This window comes from Oncorhynchus mykiss, chromosome 5 (assembly GCF_057628025.1).
Source record: "Oncorhynchus mykiss isolate SJ-2025 chromosome 5, ASM5762802v1, whole genome shotgun sequence".
Lineage (NCBI taxonomy): Eukaryota > Metazoa > Chordata > Actinopteri > Salmoniformes > Salmonidae > Oncorhynchus > Oncorhynchus mykiss.
In genome coordinates, this window is record NC_143026.1 from 21,967,501 (window position 1) to 21,981,939 (window position 14,439).

At 42.0% G+C, this 14,439-nt stretch overlaps 2 protein-coding genes across 2 annotated transcripts in view; both read left to right on the forward strand.

Annotated features, from left to right (window-relative positions):
* The window catches only part of LOC110523411 (septin-5), a 25,614-nt gene extending 24,588 nt beyond the window's left edge, over nt 1-1,026 (forward strand). Inside the window, exon 12 of the mRNA XM_021602088.3 lies at nt 1-1,026. This exon is cut by the window's left edge and continues 316 nt beyond it. The gene's annotated coding sequence lies outside the window, so the exon portion shown is untranslated.
* Nucleotides 1,027-5,581: 4,555 nt separating this feature from the next.
* LOC110523412 (toll-like receptor 8) lies at nt 5,582-11,838 on the forward strand. Its single transcript, XM_021602089.3, has 2 exons — nt 5,582-6,025; nt 8,025-11,838. Exons 1-2 carry the CDS (start codon nt 6,012-6,014, stop codon nt 11,110-11,112), a joined length of 3,102 nt encoding a protein of 1,033 aa, XP_021457764.3. The 5' UTR covers nt 5,582-6,011; the 3' UTR covers nt 11,113-11,838.
* Nucleotides 11,839-14,439: the final 2,601 nt, after the last annotated feature.

Genomic DNA, 14,439 nt, shown 5'->3' on the forward strand with positions numbered 1-14,439 from the left:
TACACTGGATAAACACTTTTAAACAGGGACAAACATTTTGTCAACGATTTGTTGGTGTTGTGAAACCCCCCCCCCAAAAACGATGCTTTGTTGGATGCAGTCAGAATCCAAGACTATAGCCAAGCTTTATAGCATTATAGTAGATTTGCACCTTAGATTGCAGTTGGTGTCCAAGCTTGTTTTTGTATTTAAGGAAAGTAGTTTGGTACTGAATTAGACTGTTTATGATTATTGTTGAATATGTATTTTGCACTCTACTGGCTCACACAGTTAAAATGTGGGTCAGATTAATTTATTCTGTTTATAACATTATTCATGTTGAGTTGTGGGTTATTTATTCACATTTAAATGTGTGTATGAGAGAGAAAGAGAGAGAAAGTTGAAGAGTGATTACAGTATGTGTGTGTGTGCATGTGTGTGCGTGTGTGTGTGTATATTTTTGTGTGTGTGAGATAAGGAGAGAGTGTCTCTAAGTCAGCATTGACATAGAGACAGGCCAAAGTGTCATTTCCTGTCCAACAGAAGTTATGAGACAAACCAAAGTTTTGAGAGATTCTCAAATCTTCTTGTCCCTTTGCTCCGTTGACAGAATAGCTTCTGTCTCTGAGGGTTCTCTTATGGAACAAGGGCAACGTGTTGCAGCACCATCAATGTTCTGAGAGTCTACTGAAGATTCTAGGAGATAAACACATTAGATCAAATTTGACTTGAGAAGATTAGATTACATCCTGGAAAATACTGTGTGTGTGTGTGTGTGTGTGTGTGTGTGTGTGTGTGTGTGTGTGTGTGTGTGTGTGTGTGTGTGTGTGTGTGTGTGTGTGTGTGTGTGTGTGTGTGTGTGGATATGTGTATGTGTGTGTGTGTGTGTTAATGTGGTGTTGATTAGCCTGTATGATGGTCCATCCCGTTGTAGTACGTAACATAGATGAATAGATCTCTCAGCATGGTCAAGGTTTTGTCCACACAGACACGGTGATGTCTCACACTGGTGCATATCACTCAATAAAAGCCCACTGTTGTACCTTTGATGCTAGCTGTTATTACTGTATGTGTGTGTGTGCATGTGTGTGTGCGTGTGTGTATGTGTGTGTGTGTGTGTGTGTGTGTGTGTGTGTGTGTGTTTGTGTGTTTGTGTGTGTGTGTGTGTGTGTGTTTTCTCCCTTATATGTGGCTGTGCCGTGTGCAATCACATCAAATAGACTCATCATATGTCAGTTTTGCTCAGTGCTGGTAAATTACAGTCAAATACTCTACTACATCATCATAACACATAGCTACTTTGGAAAGTGAAGCTATTTATCTCCAGTCACACCACCTCTGGATGAAATTTACCATAGACACTGATCTAAGGTCATCTTTATATTTCCCCCCTCTAATGGTTATGGTTAGGATTTGGTGAGGGTAAACTGATTTGAGATCTGTGCCTAAGGACTGCTTTGCGTTCTTGTATGAGGAAGACGAGACAAGGATTTCGGCAAGGCCATTCTATCTCGGGACTTTAATGAATTTTGGCAAAGAGATTTATTTATAGACTAATACACCGAAAACTGCAGACATTACTAGTGCCTCCCCCACGATCAAACCAACATAAAACGTGATCAGAAATCTCAACTAGCAAGCAAGTAGCAGAAATTAAGAATTGAGTGCATGCACCTTCAAGCGAAGGGGGGGGGGGGGGGGGGGTGTTCGGCACAACACAGGTACAGGCAGCAATCTATTGGCCACCTGTTGGCTGTTGGATGGACTTGTTTTGGAACATCTGGTCAAAATGCAAACCCCCTTTGCAAAGTGAGTGCCATTCGTTCACTACACAGGAGCCTACTTTTGTATAAAGCAATATATTCACTCAATCCAATGGTCAACAATACAGAAAACATCTAACAAGAGTTTAGGGAGTCGGACTTCAAAGGAAGCACGTTCATCAGGCGTGGAAGTTCATCAGGTTTGCTGCCCCCATGATAGCAGCAGCAGCACGATACACACAGAGAGAGAGCAGGGGGGGTGGGGAATGGAGAGAAGAGAAAAGAACAACGATGAAGCCTCCACGTCCCACCAAAACATAATGTGGAAACAATTTCAAGCGAAAGCCAAACCCATCCTAAGCCCTCAACTCAGCGCTAAAAACCCAGACGAGAAAAAGGAGAGGAATCGGTGTCGATGTTTCGGAAGAAGAAAAAGCACCCCTTGGGCCCGATGATCTCCTCCTCACAGCCCGACCTCCTCTTCTTGGACTTGCAGGAGCTGCTCCTCTGTGGCAAAGAGGACCAAAGCTCCAGACCTCTATGCCACATACAGGACGGCTAAAAGACGAATCAGCCCGACACACAGAGAGTCAACGGCGGTTCGGGCAGCCTGAAGCCCATGTTGGTACAGTCCCACCATAAGAGCTCTTCGCTGGGGTTGGTGTGCCTGGAGAGGCTGGTTGCGGAACCTTGCAGCTAGACGGTAGTGACAGCGATGAAGGGGAGACACAGCCACAGCTGAATAAAACTGATCTGCAGGTAAGAAATGGGAGCAATGAAATAGAGAGAGACTAGACTGCACTATAGTAGTCTAAGTTATTATCCCCGATGGAGTAGATGTCTTTGCAGCATGTAGCCTGTAGACATCCTGTAGACTAGGTTAGTAAAGGGTTGTAACACCCCGTTCCAACATATTATAGATATGCTACATGTCATAGCTGTAATACTCCTCATCAATGGATAATAATATGCTGATGTAAAATAGCACCAGCATCTTCAGAGGAAGTTACCTTTGACTTAATGGTCCTATGATTCACCTATTTGTGTGTGAATGTGTGTGCGTGTGTGAGAGAGTGTGCATGCATGTGTGTGCGTGTGTGAGAGAGTGTGTATGCATGTGTGTGCGTGTGTGAGAGAGTGTGCATGCATGGTGTTTTCCAGCTATGACAGCTGTAGGCTCTACCAGCAGCCTGACCAGACAATGTTGACTACAGGTTACAGTACAGTCTTAACACAGTGAAAAGACAGCTGATATTTCATTAAAGAAGAAGAACACAATGCCTGGGTTATGGGAGGGGTAGTAGAAGTGTATACCGAGAGTTAACTGTGACAATTGGTGCCCAAAGGGCTGGTCCTAGATCAGACAGTTTAATACATAGTGATTGTGTAAATAAGAGGAGAATGTATGTGTTTTGTTGTGTGGGGGATGGAGTCGTAGAAGTGCATGATAAAAAAAAGTCTCCTTTGTTTTGGAAAAGCTCTGAAGAAAAGAGTGCTCTTAGAATGCACAGAGTAACGATCACAGCCAGACTATTTGGCACTATTTTCTATTTCCTTTGCCTTGTGCGTGACAGTCAGCTTGATTTGTCAAGTCTGGTTGTGTTCATGTGGCCAAATCGACTGTATCCATTTCAGAAATACAGTCAGCTCCAAAAGTATTGGGACAGTGACACATTCTTTGTTTTTGTCTTGGCGCTGTACTCCAACACAATGATACAATGTTAAAGTGCAGACTCTCAGCTTTAATTTGAGGGTATTTTCATTCATATCGGGTGAACCGTTTAGACATTACAGCACGTTTTGTACATAGTCACCCCCATTTTAGGGGACCAAAAGTATTGGGACAAATTCACTTATATGTTTATTAAGGTAGTTAAACTCAAAAGTGTAATATTTGGTCCCATATTCTTAACATGCAATGGCTACGTCAAGCTTGTGACTCTACAAAAAAATTATTTTTTGCCCAATAAAAAATGATTGTAAATAATGTATTGTGTCATTTTGGAGTCAGTTTTATTGTAAATAAGAATACAATATGTGGATGCTACCCTGATTACGGATAGTCCTGAATAAATCGTGAATAATTATTAGTGACAAAGTAACAGACGCACAAATATCATACCCTCCCAATAAATGTTAACCTACAGTGTTGTTGTAATGGTGTGAGGTTAGCATGTCTTGGGGGGATGATATTTAGGCTACATGCCAAGGCATGGCTGTCTCTATCTGTGTAGGCAGAGGGAGGGTTTGGAGACCAATGCAGCCCAGGAGCAATCCAGAAAACACACACGCGCACACGCACAAACGCACACACACACGGCTTCTCTTGTTGTTTGATTGGCTCCTGGTTTGACCCCTGTCATTGGTTGGTTCATCTTGGTTTGACCCCTGTCATTGGTTGGTTCATCTTGGTTTGACCCCTGTCATTGGTTGGTTCATCTTGGTTTGACCGCTGTCATTGACTCAACTTTTCATGACCCTTTTCATTGCCTTACCTCCCTTATCCTACCTCATTTGCACACACTGTATATAGACTTTTTCTATTGTATTATTGACTGTATGTTGGTTTATTCCATGTGTAACTCTGTGTTGTTGTTTGTGTCACTCTGCTTTGCTTTATCTTGGCCAGGTCGCAGTTGTAAATGAGAACTTCTTCTCAACTAGCCTACCTGGTTAAAGAAAAAATAAAAAATAAAGAATTGGTTGGTCATCATGATGATGTGCCTGGAGACACTCTTCTTAAAAGCCCAATATCTTGACATCTTGACTGCTGGCTGACATGCAAAACATTCTGGGACTGTATCAACAGGCTCAAAAAGGCTGTGGAAGTATACACACACACAGTGCTTTTAACATACAATGTTTTCAACTTACTTATATACAGGGGGGCAAAAAAGTATTTAGTCAGCCACCAATTGTGCAAGTTCTCCCACTTAAAAAGATGAGAGAGGCCTGTAATTTTCATCATAGGTACACTTCAACTATGACGTGTTTGTTAACAATACCACTGAAAATATCAAAAAAGGAGGTCCAAGCGTCTTTGAAGAACCCTTTTAGGTTCAAGATAGTACACCCTTAGGAAAAAAGGTGCTACTGAGCCATTTACTTTATGTTTGTACTGTATTATCTTTTATGTCTTATCGGTGTTGCATTGTCGAGAAGGAACCTGCAAGTAAGCATTGAGTTGGACGGTGTAATCAGATTAAACATCATTTTAAAAAACTAAATTACTTTTACAATTATTTTTCAGAAAGGTTGTTTGTGAAAAAAATACATTGACACCATTCTGTTCTCACTGACATTCAAATCAGCCTTGAAAAAAGGTTCAAGTTTGTTCCACCTGAGAGTCTGACTAAAAGTCAGAGACCACTACGGCACACCAAATTAGTTTGATGGATCCTTTTGTCTTTTAATACCTCTTAAAGGAAAAGTAATCCAAAAGTAACTGAAAGTAATCAGATTACGTTACTGAGTTGTGGTATTCCAAAAGTTACGTTACTGATTACAATTTCACTGGTAACTAGTAACTAACACTTAGAACGTAACCTACCCAAACCTGGAGCCATGTATTGTGGTCTACAACCCTGGTCCAGAGGAGTTACAGGGTAGGCTTTAGTTCCAACCCCTAATCACTCTCCATCAACCTCAAAAACCAAGCTACATATTTCAAACCAAAGAAAGGCACCTATCACAATTCTAAAACTGTTCTTACTGTAGAGACAATCTGTAGCCTCTTTTTCCTCTGAGGTGGACAAATTACATGCACAATCATGGGGTTGGGTTGGGGTGAGATCATCCAAGGATCATTCCGCTTTTCTAAATAGAGGAACAAAGATATTACTAAAGGGGGTGTGAGTACATTGTACAGAGAGGTCCCGGGCACACCGAGAAAAACGGATAGAGACAATGATTTTTCTATGGGGTCATACGTTGACGGACAACAGAGAGTTAACATTTTGATGGATTAAACAGATTCGTAGTGCATTCCTTGAGCATTTAATCCATTTATGTGTGGCTGGGGCCTATTGGGATGCTTTGCACAACCTTGACCCCAGAACCCACATACCATGCACTTAGAGGAAGTTTCAACATCCATGTAAAAAGGTCAGAATTCACAGAGCATTCAGAATACTCATACAAAATACTCAGAATACACTCTCGATGTGGAAGTTCAACCAGCAAGGCTCCAGATGACTTCCTGTGTGATGTACACACAAAAAAAGAGTTGGCTCATCCACCCCTACTGTCTGACATCTCTCTGGGAGCACTATGAAGGAACACTGGTAAGTACCAAGACATTTGTGTATCAGAAATTAATTGGATGTCTAAATGAGAGAATCTTCATATTTTGGCTCACTTTTAAAAGTACCTTTAATTTAATTGAAGAGTTTGATGGTTCCCTATGACCAGTACATTCCTACGATGGGCTTAGGATATGAGGAAAACTGAAATATTGTGTTGATACATCCCAACATCATTCAACAATGGATGGACAGCCCAAATGCTCTCCCTATGACATGGCACATATGAACCATCAAGTTAAATATTTCCTTACAGGGCACTTCACAGTATTGTTTTGTATATACTTAAACATTTTAAGCATATCTATGCATTATTTACAGATGTATAAATTAATAAGTAAAATATATATGGCAAATTCAATTAGTTAAATCTTGAACTAAAAGCTACCTTAAAAGATTATGTTCAGGAAAGCAGAAGTAAGATCATGATAAATGTTTTCCCCTCACTGTAGGGCTACTACACAAACTTGATTTTATTTATCTATATATATATATATATATATATATATATATATATATATATATATATATATATATATATATATATATATATTACGAGAGGAGAAGTCCTCGGGACTAATCTGAAACACACAGGTTCTTTGCGTCAGGAAGTGGAATATGGGAATGACCAGCCAGATATCAGATACAAAATACATTTCATTTTCAGGGAAAGAGTTTGTCTGTTCATCATTGACACAATCTTCAGCGGCTAGTGTTTCAAACGTTCACTGCTGACCAGAAGCACAAAATAGTTGAATCTCAGTTTCGTCATCAGCACAAATTGTTACGACTTCTATAAATGGTGCGGTGGAGGAGTCAAACTCAGAGAGCAGGTAATATCGTACGTGAATCTATTTATTCCAACGACAGCGGAGACATGGACATGCCAACACTAGGGCGTATGAAACCACCCGTCCAAAATACACAGGACTAAAACTGTCCGGAAAATAATGAGATGACACATACACCAACACCAAAATAACAGAGAACAAGCCCGCACAAATACCCAGCCGGCCAAGTGCCCTTAAATGGCCTACAAACAAACACTAACTCAAAACAGGTGTACCCAATTAAACCCAATAAACAGAAACAAACGGAAAGGGAATCGATGGCAGCTAATAGGCCGGCGACGACGACCGCCGAGCGCCGCCCGAACAGGTAGAGGCACCATCTTCGGCGAGATTCGTGACACAAATACTCAATAATCACTTCATGTATCACAATATATTTAAGTTCTGATTATCTCCGGCCAACACACAATAAATATATACCCATCAGATAAAAAGGAAGGCGAGCCAAGGGAGAATGAAAGCAGACAGCAGTGAAGAGGAGCACATCTTGCCCTAGACACAATTATGTTCCCGTAGAATTTGGATTACGATTATGTCCGCGTCCTCCCAGGGCACACCAACCTGAACAATAGCAAAGGTATCCCCTAAATGAGCGATAACACACAGCTTTTATACCAAAAGCACACAATCGTTCAACACATCAACGGTTTCAACATGTTACAGACTTACAAAGCACTATACAATTAATGATACAAATGTCCCATTGTTCATCTCCCCCCTCTCAGTAAGCCGCAGAGAGAGACATCAGGTAGCCTACCAGTGGAGGCTGCTGAGGAGATGACGACTCATAATAACGTCTGGAATGGAGTAAATGGATTGGCATCAACACATGGTTTTAATGTGTTTGATACCATTCCGTTCACTCAATTCTAGCCATTATACTCAATTCCAGCCATTATTATGAGCTGTCCTGCCCTCAGCAGCCACCACTGTAGCCTACTCACAATCCAATTTTAAAAAAGTTGATAACCTAAGCTGAAGCACTCAACGAATATAGCAATACTATCTGTGCCATTGCCATCTTATATATCATTTTGTCTTACCTCTCACTCCCCTCTTGCAGAGAACCAAGACTACTTTTGGAATCAGGTATTTTCAATCAATATTCATATGATATCCTCTTCCCACAGGTTTCCTCTTTCCCCTGCCTTTCAGAGACTGCTGTTCATCCTGGTGTTGCTGTGTCTCTCCCTCTCCTGCTCTGGGAGGACCTGGGCTCAGAGGAAACTACCCTGCGATGTCATCTCTCTCAACCAATCAGAGTCCTTTGACTGCTCGGACAGGAAGCTACTCCAGGTACCCCAGGATATCAGCCGGAATGCCACACGGCTCGACCTTTCCTCTAACAGGATCAAGAAACTCTCCGGCATCTCGTTCAGGAACCTCCGAAACCTGACTCGACTAGACCTTAGCAATAACTTCCACCCCCAGAAACATCCTCTGACAATAGAGAACCAAACATTCTCCATGCTGGATCAGCTCAAGGAACTGCTCCTTGATAGTAATGGTCTTTCTGCAGTGCCAAGTGCCCTTCCGTCCAAGCTGCGGTTTTTGAGCCTGAAGTTCAACTGCATCAAAACCATCAGGCCAAACGACTTCATGCATGTCAGACTCTTAGAAACAATCCACTTAATTGGAAATTGCGACTACGAGAGTGTCTGTAATGGACTAGTCATCGAAAACAGAACTTTCTCCCACCTCACCAACCTTGCTAGTTTATCGCTTTCAAACAACAGACTGATAGGTGTCCCCCTGTTCCTCCCCCCATCCCTCCAGCAGCTCAAACTCAAACAGAACACTATCACCTACATTCACCAGCATGATCTTAGTGGCCTCACTAGCCTGAGGCTTCTGGGCCTGTCAGGTAACTGCCCTGTGTGTTCTAACACCCCGTTTTTCTGCTCGCCCTGTAATACACCCAATGGGGCACTACAGATACACCCATATGCCTTCAGGAAGCTATCCAAGCTGCAGGAGCTGAGACTATCCGGAAACTCTCTAGATCACCTACAGTCCTCCTGGTTTGAGAACCTCACCAACTTGCGCTACCTGTACCTTTCATTCAATCGTCTAGTTGGTGAGATAGCCAATGGGGACTTCCTCTCTGTGTTACCCGGCGTAGAGGTGATGGACTTGTCTTACAATCACCCTGGACAATCTTCATATTCCCACAACTTGAAGCTCTCTAGGAACTTTTCCAACCTGACATCTCTGAAGACATTACACCTAGAAAACTATGTTTTTTCAACTCTTCACAAAAATGACTTGAACCCACTTTACAATTTATCTCACCTGTCTGTGCTCAATCTGGGAACTAACTTTATCTATCAGACAAACCTCTCATTGTTTGGCATGTTCCACAACTTGTCCAGTGTTGGCCTCTCTGAGAACAAATTTGCTTTCCTGTCTAAGAAAGAAGATGTTTTGTCAACATGTGGGTGTAGCTGTGGCTATGAGCTGAATAGAGACAGGTTTGGGCCTTACGTACACAAGGATCGACTCTTTCGTCAACATCTGCCTAACATTAAGCCAAAGTGTATTGCGTACGGTTCAGTGCTTGACCTTAGCAGAAACAACATCTTCCACATAAACCCTGATATGCTGCAAGGCCTGGACAACACAGCTTGTCTCAACCTGTCATCTAACTCCATTGGAGACATGTTCAACGGTAGTGAGTTTGTACATTTCCCCAAACTTAAGTACTTGGATCTATCCCGGAATAAGATCTACCTGCACTATGAGCATGCATTCAGTGAGCTAACAGAACTGGAGGTGTTGGACCTGAGTCATAATAATCATTACTTTGTGGTGGCAGGGCTAAACCACAGCTTAGCATTCATGGAAAACCTGAGCTCTCTGAAGGTTTTGAACCTGAGCTGGAACGAGATCAGCACCCTCACTCATAACAACATCTCAAGCAGCTCCCTACAGGAGTTGGACTTCCAAGGCAACCGCCTAGACATCATGTGGAAAATATGCCAGAACTATGAACTTTTCAGAGCGCTCCAAAACCTGACTTCCCTGGATCTGTCATACAACAAGCTCCACCGTGTACCGCCTGAGGTCTACAAACACTTCCCCAAGACCCTGAGACGCCTGTCTCTGAGTAAAAACCGACTGAAGGTCTTTGACTGGGAGAGGCTCACACAACTACCGCATCTGGAGGAGCTGGACTTGAGTAAGAACAAACTGGAGCAGGTGGCCTGTGCTTTAACCAGTTCACTAAAGTTCCTGGACCTGAGCCATAACAGGATTTCCCAGCTAGCGCCTGGTTTCCTCAGGGGCGCCAGGAGCCTGTATGTGCTGGACCTCAGCTTCAACCTGTTGGAGCTCATCAACCAGACCACATTTGAGTCTGGAGCAGAGAACCACCTCCAGCAGCTGTCCCTACAGGGCAACCCGCTCCACTGCACCTGTGACCTGTTGGACTTCCATCTGTGGATGAGGAGCAATGAGGTGGAGCTCCCTCTGCTGGCTACTGAGGTGACATGCGACATGCCCGTGGAGAGGAGAGGCAAGTCTGTGTTGAGCTATGACATAGAGGAGTGTGTGGACGATGAAAACGCAATGGCCTTCTGCATCATCACATCATTTCTCATCATTCTCACTCTGTTGGTATCTCTCACAGCACACCTGTTCTACTGGGATCTCTCCTATATTCTGGACTACTGTGGGGCCAAGATGAAGCATCACCGTCGCTTAGTGCCCACAGACTTTATCTACGACGCATTTGTCATGTATGACACCGCAGACCCGCTGGCTTCTGATTGGGTATTAAACCATCTAAGGGTCGAGCTAGAGGAGCGTGGAGAGAGGGCACGATCCCTCTGCCTGGAGGAGCGTGATTGGTCACTGGGTATGCCTGTCATGGACAACCTGTCCAATAGCGTGCGGCAGAGCAGGAAGACAGTGTTTGTGCTGACGGACGGCTTCCTGTTGCGTGGTGTAGTCAAAATGGCTGCCCTGCTGGTGCAGCAGCGGCTGGTGGAGGAGGGGGTGGACTCCATGGTGCTGCTGTTACTGCAGCCCCAGGTCTTGCAACACTCACGCATCCTCCACCTGCGCAGGCGGCTCTGCAGGCGCAGTGTTCTGGAGTGGCCCGCGGATGCCAGTCCAGCTGCCCAGCGATGGTTCTGGCACCACCTGAAGAGAACCATTAGGAAAGATCAGATAGGCACTCACACATCCCTACACAGCACATACTTCACTGGGCGGTGAACCTACAGACATTAGAGGAACGTATGACTCTTACAAAGTAAAAGTTAAGGATATGGGTGACCTAAGACTACTCTATAATTTGGAATATTAAATGTGGAGAGAGTATAAAGACTGTGATGAAGGCAACATCGGCAATTTGCTGGCATCAAAGCACAGTGTGCGGTTCACCCGCACCCTCCCCAGGAGCGAGACTTCCCTGTGGTGCACCAAAGTTCCTAGTGCCCTTGAGGCGTGACATTTGACGTTCTCAATGTATTTTTATGTCTGATTTATTTCTAAAGTTAATATAAAGAGCTGAACATGTTGATATGACTCTCTGTAGGCCTATTGCATGTTTTATGGTTTTTCCTTTTCAGAGACGTTGTCCTAATCTGGTCGCCGGTCTGATGGCTGGTTGTTCCCATAATGTTGCAAGGTGATTTGGTTAGAAGAGAGTTGCGATGTTTTCCTTCTTTTGTTTCGGCCACCAGAGTGATGCTAATTAAATGTTGAGGATATTGTCATTTGAGTTTCGTCCGGGATGGTTTAAAGGAGAATGTTTTGCCATGTTCAAATGTAATTATTGTATTTTCCAAGCTCCTAGCTATACCTGCGTACAATACATGCAGTATTGTTGTTATCTTAGACTTTTTGACCTTTTACCTAGATGACTTATGCGGTTTCTTCTTTTAGATAATTGCATCTTATTGGATTTATTGTAATACATGTTGATTCATTTTAAATTGATACATGACTGCGGTCCTCATATTTCAGAGCGATACTTATTGACTGTTGATGCGGCTTATTGGTAAAAAATGAATTACACACATTGTATTATTTTAGATACACACACTGATACCTCTGCTTTAAACTGACTTCACTATTTATTACTAGACTATGACTGCAAGGATCAGATCATGGTTCTAGCCTCTTAAACATGTCGTTATGAAGCCAGACTAATTAGGTTAGAATTGCTCATACCCTAATTCTGTCATCCTCAGCAAATTGGAGTGGATTTTCATCCGATACAAGCATGCAACAGTGTGATTGAATATTTGTAATATTGTGATGAGGGCCAATGAATATGATGGGACACATACAATCATGCATGAAAAATGATAATAATGATGACCATATAATCATATAAGCCAGAAAGGCCTATCAGGTACATGCACTTATAAATAGAGGGTGAATTGTCCTGTTCCTGAAATCTGCTTCTGCATTCATCCCAGTCATCAACAGACAGAGCATTGGGGAAGGTGCATGTCTGACATCAGTGTGTGCACAATTACAATGATAATTTAATATGGTCAATTTAAAAAATATATGAATAACATAAGTGTACTGTTGACACGTAGGCTATGGTGTAATGGAATGTTTTGCCTTGTGTGATAGGTTTTGTGGGTTATAACAGGTTATGACACGTTTTGTCAGCTGTTATGACATATTATGTCATGGTTAGGATTATTGGGTGTCAAGTGTTACCCAATTTTTCGTAATTTCTCTCAGTCAAGCTGTGAATTTCAAACACAGATTGAACCACAAAGACCAGGGAGGTTTTCCAATGCATCGCAAAGAAGGGCACCTTAAAAACTTACCCAGAAAGACTCACAGCTGTAATCACTGCCAAACATGATTCTAACATATATTGAGTCAGGAGTGTGAATACTTATGTAAATGAGATATTTCTGTATTTCATTTTCATTGAATTTGTAAAAATGTCAGAAAACATGTTTTCACTTTGTCATTATGGGGTATTGTGTACCCAAAAGGGTTCTACCTGAAACGAAAAAAAGGGTTCTACCTGGAACGAAAAAGGGTTCTACCTGGAACGAAAAAGGGTTCTCCTATGGGGACAGCCGGAGAACCCTTTTGGAACCCATTTTTCGTTTTCGTGTAGATATTCAATGCTTCTTCTGAAAAAAAGTCTTTAAAAAGGAATAGTTTCACCATATTAAAATGAGGGCTCAGTTCACGTAACAGGATTGACCTAAAGGGTTGATGTAAATGAATCTCTAATGAAATAAATAATAATCTTCAGAAATGTCTTTGCCAAAGCAACAAAATAAGTAGGGCTTTACAATGATGGTGAAACTTAGAGAAATGTATATTATATTATATAAAATGTATTTATATTATACAGAAAACCATGCATCCCTTACAATAGGCTATGTGTGTGTGTGTATGTGTGTGTGGGAATACATGTGGGTGTGTGGTGTCGTGTCTCTCGCTTGTCATTAAATGTGAAGACTGTTATTTTATCAAATCAATTCTCTGTAATTATTATTACGTGATTAAACTAATCATGTAAATTTAAATAACTAAGAAGTCAGGGCACCACGGAAAATGTTCAGATTACAAAGTTATAATTTTCTGAATAAAACTCATCAGATATTTGAATATCTGTTCAATTAGTCTTCTATTAATGAATTGTTCTTTACCTCACGTCAGTCTCATTCCAAATGTTGTAAAATTCTTGGCTATCTGCACGAACCCAGCCTTTACTATAGATTATCCATACACCAATTGGCTCAATTATTTACTTACTAACTAATTAACAATTACAAAATATACATTACATAATCACACTATACAGTAAAACACCATCCCTAGTGGACTAAACAAGACAAAACAGTGTAGTCATAACAAGGTAAATTCAGAGAGAAGAGAAGGGGGTTTGGAAGGAAGGCTAAGGAACATGGGTCTCTATCGTACCTGGGAAGCTATACATATGCCACTTACGATCATTCATTCGGAAAAGTAATGCATTGTATTTACGTGACACTGGCTTCGATAGTTGAGTTGGTGATGTGAGACTCTGGTTTGCCCAGTCTATGTCGCCATGTTCTTTGTGGAATCATCCGGGTCGTCGTGTGAGAGGTTCACGTGGTCTGAGAAGTTCATCTCACTTCGGAGATTTGTCCTCGTCGGTCAGTGTTCTCATACTAGATTTGCGCATATGTTCAGCTGCAGTCTGTTATATGCTAGTTTAGTATGCACTTATTTAGGTCATCAATAGTTCAGAGTTCATACCTGTAGCAAGCTCTCACGTTTCCTGCCCTGCGTAGTTGAAAATAGCCCTTTTCAACAGTGACTTTTGGTCACGGGGGCTTTTATAGAAATGTAGAAAAGGGGTTGGTTCATCATTTCCAACCAGTGTCTATTCACTTGGGCGTGGCTACTGACTTAGTTAAACTTTACAGGGAAGACAATTTTCTCATTTTAAAGGTACGTTTTCAATTTCACCCAGGCTAGCGTTTTGCTCTGACCCTTATTAAGTGATCCTAGCATAAATCCTAATTGGATGTTCAGTTGTACTGTACATGTGTGTTTATGCTTACACAAGCC